The 19,467-nt window shown below is 44.4% G+C and overlaps 1 protein-coding gene across 1 annotated transcript in view; it reads left to right on the top strand.

Moving 5' to 3' along the window:
* SH3RF3 (SH3 domain containing ring finger 3) overlaps positions 1–19,467 on the top strand; it is a 248,411-nt gene that overhangs the window by 211,764 nt on the left and 17,180 nt on the right. Inside the window, exon 8 of the mRNA XM_082337659.1 lies at positions 1,828–2,132. Within this exon, the coding sequence (XP_082193785.1) occupies positions 1,828–2,132 (305 nt within the window). The remainder of the gene's footprint in view (positions 1–1,827; positions 2,133–19,467) is intronic.

The following is a 19,467-nucleotide window of genomic DNA, read 5'->3' as shown; positions in this document are numbered from 1 at the left end:
TCTGGAAAGGAATTGCACTTTCCAATATGTGTTCTTGGTAATCCAGGGAGGGGGAAATGGTAACTAATAGTAAGAATAGTCTTGAAGGCATCTATAATAACAACCTTTAGGCTCTTCCTTATGTTACATGGTAAAATCACATCAAGTTCAAGACTGGTTAATGATAGTTCGGTTGATTTGCTATGAGCAACCTTAATAAAAATAGATGTTACGGAGTCAAGGAGTTACCATGAGGGAGAATCACGTAAACTCTGGAGGTGCTAATCTGATGATCACCAGCCCATCATGTTCAGTATCGCTTCAGATAATAGAGCATAAGGCTGGGGGATGAAATTCCCTCCTGGCAGGAGTGCTCAGCTGGTATAGTGAGTATGATTAATGGCACTCCTTATGGTTTCAATCCCTGGTAATGGGTGCTGCTGTTAACCATAGAAACAGAAACTAGTGGGTTTAGTTGTTCTAGCATTGTTGTTTAGTTATAGATTGAGTGAACTCCAGCTGGTCCTGTGTAAAAATGTATCCTTTGGATGAATTTGTAAGAAAATCACAGATCAGAGTGGATCAGAAATTTTCCAGAAAAATTATTCTTGGTCAAAGAAAAGCTGATTTGTTGGACTCAAAGCTTTTTGTCAGGAATGGATGTAGTTCAACCAGACTTCAGCCACGAAGCTGTCCTGGCTCAGGTTGCAAAGGGAATAGACAGCTGCCCAGAGCTGTTCTCCACAGAGGAGAACAGTGCAGTGATTGGATCCTATGTTTTCACAACCCAGGTGAATGCCCTGACCAGAATAGAGGCTGTTGTGGGGTGAGTGAGTAGGTTGTGCTCAGAAAAATGTTCCAAAGGTTCAAATTTTGCACTGAGGCAGAACTAAACCAGATTATGAAACCTTGAAATCATTTGTGAAATGGACATTTTCCAGCCAGTTCTACTATTGAATCATTTAAGCGAAGGAATGTCTGAGTGTGCACTCAGCTTCTGGTCTGTACATACTTGAACTGGAGCTGTATGTAGGTTACACCTAAGCAATCAGCCAACCTGGAAGTCTAAGGCAACACCGTTGTGGAAATGAACCTGGAGCTATGTCACACTTTTTGCAACACGAGGCATGCAACAGGCTCCCGAATCCCTGGAGAGCTGGCCTTGGCAGTGTCTCACAGTCACCGTTAAACAGGCGAGCGCTAGTTCCTGGTTCCTAGTGCTTGTAGGCAGGGTTTGCTCAGCAGGGGCAGCAAGACTAAAATGCACTGCATAGTCCCTTAGGGACTTCGCTGGCAGAGACGAGGCTGAGCTCAGAAATCCTCCGGTGGATTTCTGCTTAATTTTTCTTGTGTAGCACAGTGATGTGCTGTTGATCATTTTGTTAGGGCTGAAACAAGAGACCTTCCTTGGTAATTGCTGTCTGCAAGGTTGGCATGGATCATCTGGGCTAACCCTTTAGGTCCCATGTTGTGTTGCTCCAAAACCTATAAGGTTAGGAGGGAGTCCTGGAGGTTCGGAAAATAGCTCAGCTGGAACAAGATGAGGTATTTTAAAAACACAGTAGACTTTTTATTTATTTCCGGGCATGGACAGGGGTGGTCAGGCCATTCCCCAGTCGCATCACTAGGGAGGACCAGCCATTTTGATGACTGCAGACAGGCCTTTCACAGCCAGGAGGGAGATCTCTAGGATTTAGCCGAAAACATTTGCAGGCTGAGATATCCTGGGTTAAGGGTAAGAGCTTAGCTCTCCGTCAGGCCCTGGCACCTCGTGGTGGTGATGGCCACTGAAGGGCCAGGTCTGGCAGTGCATGGGGGGCTTGACCGTGCTCTGTCCTCCCTCCGCAGCTCATCCCCCAGTGCCAGCCCCGGATCGGCCCACCGCCACGGTCTCGCCCCTGCGGACGCCCAGCTCGCCCTCCCGCCTGCCAGCAGCAGCCATCCGGCCTCACCCCGCCATCTCCCCGCAGCATGGCCACCAGCCGCCCACCCCGGGGGCCCGGCCCCTCATCCCCCTCACCTCCGCTGCCGCCGCCATCACCCCGCCCAACGTCAGCGCAGCCCACCTCAACGGCGAGGCGGGCGGTGGGCCTCTGGGTGGCCCTGTCACCCCTGGCCCCGCCGGCAAGGCCGAGGAGAGGAAGAATGAGAAGGTAAGGGCCGCCGCGCTCCCGCTGTGCCCCGCACTCCCGCCATCTCTCCCTCCCATGGGGCTGTTGAGGAGGGACCCTGTGGCCTCCCAGGAGGGCAGAAGCTGGTTTTCATCGCCTGCCAGCTTGGGCATCCTCATCTCATATTATTTTCACACTTCATCGTTTCCTCCCCACCATCCCCAACACTGCTCCCGTGTTACCCGCTCGCGGGTGGGAAGCAAGGCTGAGCCACTAATGGGCTGAATTTGTATGTTTCTTCCGACGATCAGCACCGGATCTGCAAATTTGCAGTGGTGCAGAAAGATGTTATAGCGGGCTCTCAGTCATCAAAACCGGATGGCCAAGTCAGAAGCCGTCTGCCTTGCTACGTGGAAGAAGCTGGTGGTGGTACCAGCCCCGGGGCAGGTGCCACAGGCACAGTAAAACACTAGCTCATGAGCGGCAGGAGCAGTTTTACTGCTCCAGAAACATCCCACTTTCTTGCAGAAACTCTCATTGCAGTGGCACTGCCAAATGGGAAGAAGGGAATTATGGCTCATTGGGACGTAGGTACGATGCACCGTAGTTTCAATTTCTTAGGAGCCAGCAGTGGGACCGATAGCTGAGTGCCCGTCCCTTGTCCACCTTGCTAAGGAAAGCCAGTGTGGAGACCTGCTTTAAGTGCCCAGCCTTTTAGGTTCTTGGCAAATATTTTGCCTTCACCAAATGTTTACATTGCGTTAGCCATTCCCATTTATCAATGCTGAGGACTATGTCCGTACTGCCTAGCAGAGCCCATGGGTACAAACTGCCTGCTGGAAGCAAGATCCTGGTTTGTATCTGAATAGGAGGAAGAGATGTGGGAGCCTGCTTTTCCTTTGGACCTGCAAAAAACCCTTTCCATACGTTCCCTGAGCTTTTCCGTGGTGACAGGCACTTATGGGGTAAATATTTGCTTTGTACATGGTAATGCTGAGGTTGCAGGTCTCACATGTGGTTAGGGTCACAGATAACCCCTAGTTTCACAAGATGAGGCATAGAAGTTTTAAAATCCTTTCCTTAATCTTGTCTTGAATTTTCTCTGAGTGCCTTTTGGTGAAAGAAGGGTGTAGAACTTCTGCCCTGGATGTGAAATTTAGGTACTTGTTTACAAAGAATGACTTCCAAGTGTGCGTCAAGGACTGCATGGTATGTGAGCAGAACAATACCTGCTACTCCTGCAAGCCCAAGGAAGTATATGATATTTGGCAGAAGGTGGTAGATCTGCATGTTACCTCAAAGCTTTGTGTACTGGCTTATTTAACACTTCCTAAAACATACCGTGCTATTCTATAGGTCCTTATATTTTAATTCATGTGGGACTGCACACTGAAATTTCCTAGGCAAAATTACATCAAGTCCCTTCCTAAGATACTGGTTAACTTGTCCCAAGCTGTTACAGCTTTAAGTTACTGAATTTAGACACAGGGAAGTAAAGTTATGGGTTTTTTTGAGCTCCATGGATGAAAGGGAGAAGCAAATAATGCTCTACATCATTGCAACGAGCATTGCCAAAGACCAATTCAGTACCTGGGAAGTATCAGAGAGAAGCGACAACAAAAATTTTCATCTCTGGCTGGATTGAGGGGTGCCTAACTGCCCTGTGTTGAACAATATAGTCCTGAATCTCCTCCATGTCATATTTCATTTTCATTTTAGAAAGATCTGAGTTAACGATGTTTCCTTTCCTTTTAGAAGTAGTGACTGGTGTTTGGCCAGTTAAGTTGTGTTCCTATTCTTTGCATAAATCCAAATATTTCTTTGAAACAGTTGAGAGCTTGGGTAACGCCAGACTAAAAGCCATGTAACTATTCAAAAAGGAATCTGTGAGTCAGAACTGGAGCCGTATCTGGAACCATGCTTGATATTTCCAAAGTGGAGGCTGGTTGGACAGGTTTTTTGGTAAATAGGGAACAGTCATAACACTCAGAAGGAATATCTGTGGAGAGAGGCAATATCTGTTATCAGTACACCTGATAGAAAAAAACAGACAAGCCTGAGGGGCAAAAAACAGAAGCAGGGCCATAACTAGCAAACTACCAGATAAGCAAAGATCGGAAGCAATTTATCTGAGTTCAGTTTCATTATATTAATCAGTCAGGTACTTCGAGATGAAAGGAACAGAGGGGATGTTAGTAAGAGGAGCGGTAATAAGGTCTTCAGCTCTACTGAACACAGGACGGAAGAAATGCACAAGTAATTATCTCCTGAGAAACTGAGATTAGCAAGTCGTATCTGAGGTAAATTGTAATGTGCATAAAATTAGCATTGTTGTTGGAATCAACGATTTTTTGTGTCCCATCAAATTATTAATTTTAATCCCAGTCTTTCCAGCTTCTTTTGTAGGATTCCCTTGAGGACTGACTGTTCAGAGGGAGAATGGCTGTTTTGGGAAACATTATCTTGTTACTAACCACATTTTTTTCACACACTGATTGTCAGTGTGAGTTCACTATGGTACAGAGGGCACATGGTACATAGGAAGTAGTTTGCATTTGGGGATGGACGTGCTGAGGATCCGCTGGTTTTTGTGGTTCTGTTATAGAAGATGTTTCTTTTGCGGTCTATGGAGACAAATTGCAATTTTTGCATTTATCACTCTGATATAGTCAGACATATTGGTCCTTGGGAAATTTTCTTCAGATGATAAGTTTAGCAAGGTTGGTTGGCTGCTTGAAGGCTGGGCTGGGAGCTAGTGAGAAAAAGTATTTTAAGATATGACATTCTACCAATTTATGTTTTATGATTGCCCACCTAGATTCCACTCAAGGATACCAAATGTGACATCAAGGGGCAGCTGCTGTTGTAAGTCTGTATATGCTATTTGGGGTGCTTGTTCCAAGATAGAATTGTCTTTACCTTGGGAACAGCCTTGCCAAGTGTACTGGTGAGGTTGTCACTATTAATGCTTTCCTCTGTGCAAATGTATATGCCAATATCACGGGTTCCTGTTGGTGTGAAGCAGTCAGATACAGGCACATCCGAAGATTTCTCTAAAATCAATGGACTCCCAATTCCAATTTTCACTCTTGTTTTCTTGTGGTTTAAAGGCAAGTGGCAGAAATAATCCTAAGGATTACGGTTTTCAACTCAGCAGGAATTGTTTCCTTGCTCATCTTCTATTAATATAGCAAATAAATCCTTAGGTCTATTTTTTGACATCTCTAGTTCTCTACTTCAGCTTATTTCTTGAAGGTCTTGATCCAGACTTCCAAACCTGCAGGTGAACCTTGTCACGCACATTCATTTAAGCACCCTAATAATAGTGTCTTACTGTCATACTGCTGCTGACATCATCAGGAGGTAAAATACAGCCTCCATGCCAGTCTTCACTTGTTGGTATGCACCTACCCCCAGAGAATCCTATCTGCAACTGGGCTTGTGCTCTGCTTCTCAGCTCCTTGACCAGCCTTTTGTCCACTTAGGAAACAGTTTCAAAGCTGCTCTCCTTTGCCAGCTGCTGATGGTATCTGATGAAAGACCGAGCAATAGATAGTGTTTAAGTCCACTGTGCAATAGTGCTCAAAAAGTGCTCAGGCAGCTGAGCAGGCTTAGAAGTAGAGCACTTGAAAATCAAAGCTGGTTCAGTGCTATACAGGCGCAGTATAAAGCAGCAGGAAAGGCGGCTCACACAGAGGTAGCGCAGACACTACAGGAATAACAAGTTGGGGACTGAATACAGGCAAGGGAGCACGGCAGAAGTCAAAGAGGTAACGGTGGTCAGGGCAGCATAGGAGAGAGAAGAGCATTAGCAGCTGCCAGGAGATATAGCAGGGGGCACTGGAGAAGGGGTGCCGGTGGGGAGGGTGGAGGTGAACGGTGCTGTGTAAAGCCCATGGGGAGGGGTCCTGAAACAGGGAAGCTGGAATACAGGGGCTGAAATTAATCTAAAGAAGGCAGTTGAAGAGAGCAAGGGGTAAAGGAGACTCTTCTTTTTCTCAAATGTTTTCTGCTTTGGGCCAATTTTTCTTCTTTTCCAAGAAGGACGTTTCCTTCCCCAGAAGGAAAATAATAATTCTTCCTCAAAGTTCCAGGTTAGAAACGAGAGTGTCCCAAAGACATCACAGGGACAGGAGGGAAGTAAAACAGAGAGCAGATGGGGAACACTCCGTTTCCTTTAAGGGGGGTGGTATCAGGGGGTCCTTTGAGCTCTCACTTCATCATTTGCTAATAATATCTGCATGTGTAACCATCTGAAACTCAGAGAATTCAATCCCACTTCCCGAATCTTCTGAACATTTAAAAGAAAGGGATGGAGATCCCAGCTGTGGAATGGAAGGAAAACCCTGTGTTCTGGGGGCTTTTTTAAATGGGGACCCTGCTTTTTCAGTCATGATGTGCACTGCCCAAGTTCAACTGGTAGATTACAGCTGAGAGTTTGTAATTATGGCATGACTACTGCTTTGACCTCGGTCAATTTTTGCTATAATAGTTTCTGCTGTACATAATCTGGGCTGATGCTTAATACCTCTGATAAAACCACTTGTTTGAATGAATTAATGCATTTCTCATTAAATGTGCTCCTCATTACGTTAATCAAATCAAGCAAATCATGCCTGGGTGGTTTGACCACTGTAATTAAACTTTCTTTAAAATCCACTCATTTGGCTTTTGATGAGGATTTTGATTAAACTGTTCCAAAATGTCTGGCCCAATATCTGCTGAAGAGGAAAATAAGAGCTTGCACTAGCGAGCAAGCCATTAATTCATCACTGAATTACACCAATTCCTTACTGTTTTACCTAGCTAGAGTATATAAAAATATTTGAAAGTTGGCAATGTAAAATTAAATGTTTCTTACAAGTGTGCTGAGAGAACAAATCTGTTTGCAGCTTTAAATTTAGTAACTGTGTCCCTGGAATATATAAAGGATCTGGATAAGCAAGGCAGAACAAATGGGAAAATACACCAGGCTGCTGTTTACTGATGTTAAGATAACAAGAGACACATCTTCAGAAAATTACTTTGAACATGCACCAACAGTTTTGCATGTGAAGATTGAATCAATAAACATCTGTCTGTTCTCACCGGTGTCACTCGCTTTCTCAAATATTGGCCCTTCTGCTCAAAATAGCTGCATTCCTCAAATGATAGAGTATCTTTGGCATGATCCTGGTGTAAGGACTACATTACAAGACAGAACAAGCCAAGGCCTGTTTTCTGGCCCTGCAAGTGTCCCTGCGTGACTTTCATCCAAGTTCTAAGCTTTCTTCTCCGCCCAAAATAGGGTGACTGCATCCAGACTGCTTATTGAGAACAGTCCTGGTACATGGTGTGGCCCAAACAGTGCCCGTACATTGTCCTGGGAGAGTGCTAGTTGATATAAGCCGAACCCACAATGGTTAATGGATTTGGACCAGGGTTTGATGCTAAATCCTGGCCTTGCTTTATATGCCAGTATAGACATGACCAGAGAGACTTCCCTCTCCACTGCTCCCCCTTTCTGCCAGTGCCTTCCTCTGCCTTCCCCTAATTTGCAGCCCAGTGCCGGGTCCCACCAGGCAAGGTCCCTCAGTGCAGACCTGCCACCTGCACGCTCAGTCACCCACCCTGGCTTTACGTAGGGTTGGAGACTAAATTAAAGGCACTTTGAAAATTTAGCTTTGTAAACTCTGAGATGCTCTTTGACCTTCGTTCACATTACTGCTGTCTGTTTAAGCTATCAGTTGGTAGAACTGAAACTGCCTGAAGCGCCTGATCCTACATGGTGGTGAACCTTCAGTTTTCACTTACTGAGTGTTACTCTCTGCATTGCAACTTCTTCTCATATTAACTTGTCCCTGAGTGAAAATGGTTTGTTATCACTTCATATCCACTAAAGAAATTTAGTTTCTTATCCAGAAAATGGAAGATCAGTCTCAAAAGTGAAGTGTTGAGTACTTGCAAGGACTTTGTAGATATAAAATGACATGACAAAAATAGTGGTCACCCTGGGACAAGTAAAGGAAGCTAAGGGCAGAATTGATGAAAGTAGATTTTTCAGATACAAAGTCAATGTGACTGACCCTGAAATTTTGGAAGATGAATTTAGTCTTCCTAGCAGATATGAAATGATTTAATATTTTTCATGTTGCAATCGGTTCACCTAAGAAAGCCCCCTAAGTTGAACAGGTATGAAATGGAATGATAACAACTAAGTGATTAAATGAAAGCAGCACATGACATGAGAATGAACAACCCCGGGCTGAATTCTTAGAATAAGTGTATCAAAATATAGAAAGCATTAAGAGGAAGCAACATTGAAATAGTAATGTAAAAGTTTGCATTAAAAAGATAAAGAATAGGTTCTCTGACACTAATTTCCTTCGGTACTCTGTAAGACATCTGAGTTGATCCTGGAGCCACCAACACCAACATTTCACCGATGATTTTCAGAGTCAGGTTTGACTTTTCAGTTTAACGTGTGTTCCAGTTTGTTCTTCGGTAAGGATGCTTTGATCTGGAATACTTTAGTTCAGTTCTCTCAAGGCTTGTGCACCGAATACATACTGTTAATCCATTTCCTCTCAACAAAGGCAAGGGGGCTGTCTTCATCACAAATGAGCCACTGCTTCCCATGCTCCAGAAAGCAAATCTTGGCTCTGTGACCAGCAAGTGATTCACCAGAAACTTGGCCAGGGAATGGAAACCTCTTTTTCTGGTCATGTGAATTCAGGCAACAAAGTTCTGTTTTAGGGCAGAGAACTCGTGCTTAAAATTTTTCCAGCACCTTCTCCTTCATTGTTAGAGTTCAGTTTGAAAGGACAAAAACCTGGCAACTCGCTGATGAATATTTTAAGGCTGGCAAATAACCCAGCCAAAAGCATGAGCCCCAGCTGTCAAAACATAGAAAACTTCAGCTTTGCAATAAAACAGATTTCTGTTATTTCTGACTAGCTAGGATTCTTTTGCTTAGATCAAGGGCAATAAGCCATTGATCAAAATTTCTTTTTCTTCTTCGCATTTTTGATGTTAGGAAATGCTTTCAAACTCCCCAGATATTTCAAGCGTTGACTTTGCTGCCAAGCAGTCTCCGAAATCTATTTCTCTTCTCTCTCCTCTCCCCCCGCCTCTGCTTATCTGCCTCATAGTGCTGTCACAGGATTTCTCAAGTGTCCGCGGTGGATTTCTCTAACGCCATTTCGAGTGTTTCTGTGCTGCATTCTGCCGCCATAAGGGGAAGCAGATCCAGGGGAGGCGAGGATGGAGAGTGCTTTAGCTTCGAGAGGAAATTCAGTTTATCTACTAACTGGAGACGAAGCTGTTTGGATGCCAAGGCACAGCGTGCTTCTGGCACCTGTAGAGACCTAATCTTATAACACAGAGGACCCACGGGCTTTTACTAAATCCTTAGTGCTGCTTGGGGAAGAAAGTGGAACTGACAAAAGAAAGAGCATGCAAGGGAGCGCTGGAAGCAGAAGGCTGGAGGCGTGTGTGTGCGCGAGTGCGTGTGCGTGTCTGCGTGTGAGCATCCCGGCACTGGCGTTCCCATGGCATTCCCCCGCCTGCAGAAGGAATCACGCAGGACCAGATGGCTGGATGGGGCCAGGCTGTGGGAGGGGATGGCAAGCATCTCCTTGGATTAGTCGGGTGAAATGTAAGCACTCTTGTGGTATCGATGGGAGACACTGACACATGCCGGCTGTTGAGGGATCATAGGGCCAATCCCCATCCCAGACCGCACAGCTCTGCAGCTGAGCATCCCATCACAGCTTCTGCCCTCTCCCTGCCCTGTTCCTGAAGAACATGGTTTGGTGCCTCATAACATCAAGCTCCCAATTCCCACGCACAGATGAAAAAAAAAAAAACAGTGCAAATGCTGTGCCTGTCCTTCACTTTCTGCCTTGGAGCAATAACACACAGAGCTGGCATGGGGCTGCCACTGCCCCACCACTCCCAGGAAGGAAGATGCAGGATGAAACCAGTCCAGCAGAAAAAACACAGTAAGAAGCTGGATGCCTTGAAAACAATGAAACAACTTGCAATGTGTCAGAGTTGGTGGCACCTTGGCCTCCCACGTGTCCAGGACTCATTTGCTTTCTTTGGTGGTTTTCCAACTATGAATTCACAAGCCAGTAAGTCTTAAACCACCAAGAGGCAACAGAGATTATTCACTGAGATACAAGTATCGGAAGTACCAGTGAAGTTGTTTGATGGAGACAAAGTTTGAACTTTCCTGTGAAAATTGGCTATAATCAACTTCTCAGTGCCCATGTTTCTTTTCTCGGTCACACAGTTACTGGTATTTTTCCTTGCTTTTCTCTATAGTTATGAATAATAGGTGGGTTAAAATATCTGGCGTCAATGCAGAAATACTTCAGTAAACTCTGTTAGAAGAATTACATAAACTAAATAAAATTGCAGTTTCTGACAAACATCGGTACTGTAGGAACAGCATATTATAACAGACGACAGATATCTGCAGCACGTTTCTGTTTTTATCATGCAACTCGAGGGCAAAACCAAGTTATAGCAAAGGGATATTTATCTTATTTTGTACATTTTTGTTTATTTTTCATTTTGCAGTAGCAGCAGAAAGATTCACAAGCCCTCAGCTTTTCTTTTGCCAAATGGTAAAGCCACTTTAAAGTCATTCTGGGTTGTTATTTTTTTGACTGAACGTCTCAAGCATCTAGTAATTCCCTTCAGACCAAGTCAAGACATGGAGTCAGTGCTGGTCTCTGAAGGACTGGAAAAAAAATGCTCTTATTATGCCCTCTAGAGAAAAGATCAGTCTCAGGAATTCAGAAAGTACACCATGCAAAAGTTGCTTTACAGACACTACGTCTGCAGGCTGCCTGTAATCAATTAATATAGGGTGTCAAGCAGTCAACCTTTTAAAAAGCAATTCATTATAAAGGCAGAACTCAACCTGTGTCTTTGCTTTTTTGCATATATTTTGTTCCGTTTGTATTCACTGATATGTTTCTGTAAGTTAAGACTACAGAAGCTAAAATATTAACCTTCACTCACAGCTCACTGTATTCAACATGCGAGCAGCAGACTGGCATTGGGCTTCATCACCAGATACCCCAGGGAGAGAAGAAGTAATTTAATGTGAGTCCATGGCCAACTTATTTTGCAGTAAAGTAGATTTCCTGTACTGTATTTTTTAGTCCTAATTCATGATCAGTTCAGAACTGGTATATTTTAAAATGGAACTAGCTGGCTTTTTTGATGACTTCAGAGATCTCTATTCCCTCCTGTACAGCATCACGTTATTCTTCATATCTTAAGTTTTGAGACAGAAAAGGGGGGAGGTGGGGCAGGCAGATCCTATCAACAAGATGGTGCCTGCTGTGGCAAGGGAAACACATAAGCTAGGCTTTGATCAGAACATAAAAGAGAGAACTGATTTTCCAACTTTTAAAATTTTTCTGGGCAGGTTTTATATCTAAGCCAGATACTCCTGGTTAGCAGGCTTGCTTTGACACAACCTGGCCAAGAGATACAGCTGGCCAGCAGGGAAAGTGGCACAGAGAAGGCAGGAAGAATGGTGGCCCCGCAGGCCTGGGATGGGTTTCCATTCACCAGCCATGGGAAATGTTGAGTCAGATGTATGCCAACTACCCACCACAGCTGTCTGTCTAACTTTTCTTAAAATCATTCAATTAAGATCATTCGGCAACTTTGCTGAGAAATCTATTCCTGTCCTTTCATATGCCTAGGGACAGAAAATTCCCTGTTATCCCTCCTGAATCTTTTATGGTTACAAATTAATCTTGCTTCTTCGTGTCCTGCTCCAGATGAACAGCTGATCAACTTTCTCCTGACAGCCTTCCACGTGTTAGAGAACTAATAATGTGTTCAGTCCTCAAGAATTCTTTTCTTTCAACCTCACTGAGCCCAGTTCCTAGCCTTTCTTCACATGTAATTCTTTCTAGGCCTCTAATTACACTTTCAGCTCTCCTCTAGGCAGTCTTCAGCTTGCTGGGGTCTTAAAGAGCAGTGCTCCAGAGTGGAGTTTTGCTGAGATCTTGTTAGTGCCAATTAGGATGGAATAAGCACTTTCCATGGCTTACATATAAAATGTTGGTTGGTATGTTCCCAGATGCCTTCGGCTGGGGCTGCACAGCTAGAAGGCGCGTCCCCTGGGTGGTGGATAGGGGATCCCTCTCTGGAGGGTGCACCGGATAAAACTGAAGAAGGTGCCGCGAACCAACGCAGCCTAAGGGAAGGCCACCCTGACAGAAAAACCACTGGCCCTCCAAGTCATGGGGGTTGGGCAGGAGACCAACTACCTCCTCCCGGGAAAAAAATAAAAAGTTGCAGAAGCAACAAGCATCAGCTTTCAAAAAAAAAAATGAAATGGCGGAGACGGAGAAAATCAGTAATGAAGTGAGGAGGAAGAGATGGAACTGGATCGGTCATGTCTTGAGGAAAAAAACAACAGAAGACGGCGCTGTGGCCCTTGGGTGACTCCACAGCACGCAGCCGCAGACCGATCGAAGCGGAAGAACGATGTTCGCGCCTTGTGTGCCTCCTGGCACTGAGAGAATTTAGAGATTAGATGTTTCCAGATGAAGTTCACCTTTTTTGCAGCAGCATCTTGACCCATGCCCAGTTTGTGATCCAGTGTAACTCCCATATCCCTTTTTGCAGAGCTGCTGGCTGGCCAGTCACTCCTCATTTTGCACTGTGCATTTGATTTCTCCGTCCTAACAGTAGCCTGCCATGCTTGTCTTTGCAGATCTGACCATGGTGATTTGCGTTCAATTCTCCATTTTAGGAAAATTGTTCTGAATTCTTACCCTGTTTGTGCTTCTGTTGTGGGTTAACCCTGGCAGGCAGCTTAGCCTCACACAGCTGCTTACTCACTCCCCGGCACAGTGGGAAGGGAAAGGGAATCGGAAGGGTAAAAGTGAGAAAACTCATGGATTGAGATAAAGACACTTTAATATGTAAAGCAAAAGCTGCACGTGCAAGCAAGGCAAAATAAGGAATTCAGTCACTATTTTCCATCATCAGGCAGGTGTTCAGCCATTGCCAGGAAAGCAGGGCTTCATCACAGGTAACAGTTACTTGGGAAGACAAACGCCATCACTCCAAATGTCCTCCCTTCCTCCTTCTTCCCCCGCCTTTTATTACTGAGCACAACATCATACGGTATGGAATATCCCTCTGGTCAGTTGGGGTCAACTGTCCCAGCTGTGTCCCTTCCCAACTTCTGGTGCACTCTCAGCCTACTCGCTGGTGGGGCAGCCTGAGAAACAAAAAAGGCCTTGACTCTGTGTAAGCACTGCTCAGCAGTAACTAAAACGGGGTGTGTTATTACCCTTGTGTGATCACAAATCCAAAACATAGCCCCATACGATCTGCTACGAAGAAAATTAACTCTATCCCAGCTAAAACCAGTACACCTTCCAACTGCTTGCAGACTTAGTCAGCTCAGTGCCCACTGCTGGTTTTAGAAGTGTACTCTCTGGCTCACCTACCAAGTTATTAATGAAAAGATTGACTAGCACTGGGGCTGAGACAAGTCCTGTTGGTACCTACTTGAAACGTCGTCTTGGTTTGACAGAAAATCATTAACTGGAAAACATTGCAAGGCAACTAGTAGCATCTGGTTATCTGCAGTTTGAGTTCTTGCATGTATGCTTCTGAGTTAAAAAGAGGGAGAACGCAAGACTGGAAAGGACCCCTCAAACACACACATTGCTGTCCTAGCAGGAAGAAGTTGAAAGAACAAACTTGTGCAAGATATTCATCATATCGCCTGCTCTGCTGTGGGAAGATTGTCAGATACAGCAAAGTAATCATAGTACAGGAGCTTTAATAGAAGTTGTGATTGCTTAACTAATGGACTACTAATTCTGTTATCTTTATAGGCAGAGACATTTCAATCAACCATGATCAAATTGAAGATGAGACAATTCTAAGTCAATGTTTACCTGCACTGTTTTGCTACAATGAAAATAAGAAAGGCTGTCAATCTGTACAGACCATCAGTCGATCAACCACTGCAGACAAGGGGAAATCTTCTTGCCCTGTTATCTGACTTGTGTAAAGGGGTTTTCGTCTTCATCTATGGTAGGCAAACTCACAGATGGACTATTATGACAAAGTTGTCATTTCTGCTCCAGTGCAGTAGTGATTTTATCTTTATATAGTTTCCATCATTTTCAGATGTGAGGTGCATGTGACCACCATCTTCACAGAGGCATTTTGAGCTTATATGTCTTACAATTGACTATTTCTTGCTGTTAGTTGGCAGGATCCACCCTTGATTTCAGGTCACATTGGCCTCTTCCGCATCAGTCAACTAGCTGGCAGAGCAAAGAGGAATACGCTGTATATGTGTTGTCGTTGCTAATTATTTCTGCAGTAGTCATATGTGAAAACACCAACCAGATGTCACTGCCTCATTGCGTAGCATGCTCCAGACAAGCAACAAATGAGCCATTTGTGTCCAGAGACCTCTTGAGGCTACAGATGTGAATACGTGTGTAACCCACGTGAGATGCCACTCACTGGCTGCACCACTGAAAGTATCCTACTACCAACTTTGACATAAAGCATGTCTTCGGATATCTTGGGTTACCCAAATCAGCTTAAGCCTGACATTTCAGTTAGCATGTTTTGTCTCACAGTTGGAGCGGACTGAGGAAATGGAGAATATTGGCTTAGGTGGCACATGTGACAGGTGGTAATTAGTTAAATCAGTGCAACTCAATTGCATTTAATTATATGGTCATACCTACAGGTCATGTGTCAGGGAAGAAAAAGTGGATAAAACAAGAAGGGAAGCTAGAATGGAGGGATAGGATTGCAATGTAAAACAAGGCTTAGTGCAAAAGGAAAAATAGCCACGGTGCTATTGACTCTCCTTCCCTACTTATACCCTAGTTGTTCCCTTTGGTTAGCTGTATTTTTCATTGATGATCCTTCTTGCTCAGCTCTTTATTTTAAGAAAGGAGGATTTTATACTCTTAAAGACCTGACTTAAGCATAAGGGTATTGGGATTTTTTTTTTAGCAAATGGTCTTTGATGGCTCCATTTTTATTTCTTAAGTTAAAAAAAGACAAAAGTAGGAAAAAAGATGGTGAAGAGGATGCTCTTATTATGAATGCTGCCAGGATTTGAGCAGCTTCTAGCAAGGCTTTTGCTATTGCAAAATTTACTAATAATTACAACCCAAATGTTGTGACATTTGGAAAGCCACCGTGCCTTGGTCACTTTATCAAAGAAATTGTCACTTACATGCCTGGGCATTCCTCTGACACTGACAGCCACTTACTTTGCAATCCTTTAAAACGATTCTGGGTTTCTTTCTTCATTTTTTAAAGAGCATACGTGATCAATTTGTCCCTATAAGAGAAAAGGACTTCAGCCACCTCAGTGTGTCCCAGGAGTAATTCATAGGGTATTGCTTGGAAACGTAGTAGGACTGAAAATGCCTGTAGCACAGCTGACAGGGGAGGTTGCAGAAACCTCAGCTGCTTTGTGTGCAAAGCTTATTCACCATAATAATTGATCACACCTCAGTGCACCAGACAACAGCTCTGTCCCTGTGCTGTGCTGCCTTGCCGGGTGCAGCGAAGCCTGCGATGCCCATGGATACAGAGCACCTGGGACTCCAGGGACTCCCATGGGCACTGGGAGGCTGAGCTTCCCCTTACTCCCAGGAAAGCAGTCATTGGCTTGAGCGCATTGGTATATCTCTTTTTGATGCTACTAAGTATCACTTGCCTTGTTTGAGACACACTCTCATGAGGGCAGGAGGGAGCAGGGGCAAGACCTGATTTTTTTTTTATGCATGAACCAGATTAGGAACTGTTTCTTGGATGTTCAGATTTGATGCTGTGGGAGCTGCGAAAACTGGAGGGCAGCCTTCAGAGAGAGCAAAATTTTCATGCTCATGGCTTTGATAGTGTCAAGAACCTGCTTCTGCAATGCCAGACCATCTGAGAACTGTCAGGGCCCCTCTTGTTCCCACCTCTCACCCGGTCCAGGCCACCCCAGCGGCAGCGCGAAGCCCAGGTCATTTTCAGAAATAAGCTGCCTGAGCAAGAAGAGCTTCTGCTTTTGTCACCTCTAGGCCCTAGTACATGCGGGTGTGATATGTTCTGTCAGTCTCGGCTGACTCCTCAGTCTATAGCTAAATGCATCTTTTATGAGCTGATGAATTGTTGTTTGTAGGAATTATTTCACTATAGTGTGTTCCAGTGTCTAGTACACGCAAATCCTGTCAATTTTTCATTGTCCACAGACAACCCTTTTCCTCTTCCATGGGGAATTGATTTTTAGAGAAGAATATACCTCCTGTGATGCCTGAATTTTCCACAAGTAATCTTCCCTGAGTGCAGGCCAGCCCAATACCATTTAGGTTGTTGGAAGTGCTGAAATTACAGCCTGAGGTGGCACAGCTGCTGGAACAATATCAACCAAGTGGGAACAGATACATCAGCGACAAGGGACAAGATGACCTCCACTAATCCAAACCTTTTACCCACATGTTTCTGCTTTCCATAAAAATACAAGTCTCACTCGCCTGTCATTTAATAAGATTACAAAGCAAGACCAAGCAATTTTAACTGTTTGCCTCTGAAATGAAATCTATCCCTTGTGAATGGGGAGAGCCAGAACTAACTATGTGTAAGATTAGAGTATGTCAAAGCACATCCTGACTTCTGTCATTGATTCTCTTTCATTCAGGTGTTCAATGAGCGAGCTTGCTCTGGCTTTCTGCAAAATGTGACTGTTGCTCCCAGTGCTCCCCAGGACCAATAAATCTTTTTCACTTCCTTATGAGAGACAAGGAGCAGCAAGCTAACCAGTCAGTCTAAATGACCTTATTTAAAAACACTAATTCTAAGTAGTTTGTCTAACAGTTAATATATTTATACGTCTTTTTCTCATTTCGGAATCCTGTGCTGTCAGTGAAGCTGTGATAGATTCTTCTCTAGTTTGAATAAATGAACCTAAAGTTTCAGAAGGATGCTCATACTCTATCCAGCTGTCTTGCTTAAATTCTCTGGAAAGTACAGTTAGTCTACCACAGTTGCCTAAATCATCTAGTCATACTTGATTTATATTAAAACAAAGGTTTAACATTTGCTGAGCTTCAGTTTAGGGTAGGTCTTTGAGACACAGTGTAGCATTAGGTAGGAGACCCCCATGGTAGCTCCAAGGAAGCCCTTAGTATGTACAAAGGCAGTGCAATGCCAGGTTAGGAAGCAAGCTGGTCTCCGGGAAGCAACAGGGCCTTGTCAGCCCCATCACCAGTACTTTCGTGGCTCCTTGGTGCAGGGTGAGTGCTGCAGCCCCTGATCTACAATGCTTTGCACAGCAGAGATGGAGCTGGATCAGAGATGGAGCTGAGGAATCCAAATAGCAGTTGCAGGGCTGTGAACGTGCTCTGGGGTTGCAGTTCCCAACCTTTTGTGTCTCTTCCTTGGCTGACACTGCATCCTGCTGGCTGCCTTTTGCCCTCTCTCAGACCCCCGCAGCTGAGGAAGTCTCTGAACAGCTGATTTCCCAAAGCTGGGAGGGCACAGGGGAGGGCTCATTCCTGGCTTTGTCCCGTTTCCTATGCTCTTACCCAAATAGCTAATTTTTTATCATAGCAATCATTCTCACTGTTTTTATGATCTCTTTGTAGCAAGGTGGAGTCACCCTGTGTATGCTCTAAGTAGTGTTTCATTTACCTGTTGGGACTTCCTGAAGCAGGGGTTGGATCCATACCATTATTTTAATAGCCCTTGCTAGATCTGTTCTCCATTAATTTGCCTAATCCCCTTTGAACCTATTCATACTTTTGGCTTCCACAATACTGTGGGCAGTAAGTCTCCATTTAATTATGTGTTGTGTGAAAAAGTGCTTCCTATTTTTCAGTTTCGACCATTTGCCTGACAATCTCATTAGGTTCCCCCTAATTCCTGTATTGTGGGAAAGAACCGATCTCTTCCCGAGTTACCTTCTCTGTGCAAGCAGGGATTTTGTAGGCCACTATCGTATTTCCTGTCAGTTGTCTGCTTTCCGGGCAGGCATCTCCCATGTACGGGAGTTGTTCCACACCTCTCACGGTCCTCATTGCCCTTCTCCGTGCTGTTCATAGTCCTGCAATATCCTATTCCAGCTGCAGTGGCCAGAACAGGACACAGCATGGGAGGGCTTCCTGTGGCGCTGTTTTCTATAGATGTTTTTTACCTCGTTCTCTAGACCTTTCCTAACAATTCTCAATCTTCTTTTTTGCTTTTTTGATGCTGCTGAGCATCAGGTTTTAGGAGTGACTCCCTTTCTGTGTGAAAATAGGCAGTTTAGAGTCAATAGTAGCATGGGAATACTTGGGATTTGTATTCCCAGAGCGCACACTGTATTTTTGGCCAGTTTCACAATAGGCATTAACTTTTGCTACGGATGGAGGTTTCTTACCTTTAAGGCTCTTGCTTTGTACTGGAATTCATAATTCCTATTTAATGTGGGGGTAGAATTAAGTGCCTAGAAAATGAGATTCACAAAATCTGACAAGCAGAACAGGTGTCTAAACCAGCAGGAGATATTAGTAAGGGAAGGGTGGCTTGGATCTTGTTTTTTCACTCTGAGGAAGTTACCTGCTTTCACTTGGGATTCACAGCATTTGCCCAGCTATACAGGGTGCCAAGGTTTCCTTCCAGAAATAAAGGATGAGGATTTCTTATACCACTGAGCAGGAACTCTTGTTCATGCTTGGGCATCCTACACGTGAAGCACTTGCATGAAACCCCTTGATTGAGTTTTCTCCTGAAATGAGATGGAAGCCCCCAGGGGAAGTGTGTGTGCTTTACACCTCTCTGTATAGGCTGTGCGGGGGGGCAGGAGAGTGGATCAGAGAAGGGGAGATCTCAATGCTTTGTGCTGAAGTTCCCTTACTTGTTGTAGGATAATCAAACATCCAGTGGATTGCTGAGTGAAGAAGGGAGCTGAATGTCAAATGTGTACAAGGGTATCATACCTACTCCCTTCTTTTGTGTCCCCAGAGAGGTTGCTCATACTTCAAAGGAAGAGATGGACTAAAATTAGGACTAAAACACATCCATCTGAGCTCAGTTCTAGAGATAGTGGCTGCTTGGAAATAAGTGGAAATGTTGCCATGGGCTTCATGAGAACCATGGTTTCATCACCTTCTTTGGTGTTGTCCTTGCATTTCACTTTATCAGTACACAGTTTTGAGTTACTTCATCACAGCAGTAGTTTTGAGTTCCCTGGTGCTCTGTTTCAGCTGTTCTCACTAAAAAATATCACTGAAAACTGTTATCAGGGCATGGAGTAAGTTGCGTTATCTTAACAACTTTCCATCCTTTCCATAACCATCACCTATTCCCTGCATACCAGACCAGGAAAAGCAATGAAATATGA

Source organism: Platalea leucorodia (assembly GCF_965183815.1).
Source record: "Platalea leucorodia genome assembly, chromosome: 2".
NCBI classification, from domain to species: Eukaryota; Metazoa; Chordata; class Aves; order Pelecaniformes; family Threskiornithidae; genus Platalea; species Platalea leucorodia.
This window is presented reverse-complemented; position numbering and strand designations above follow the sequence as displayed.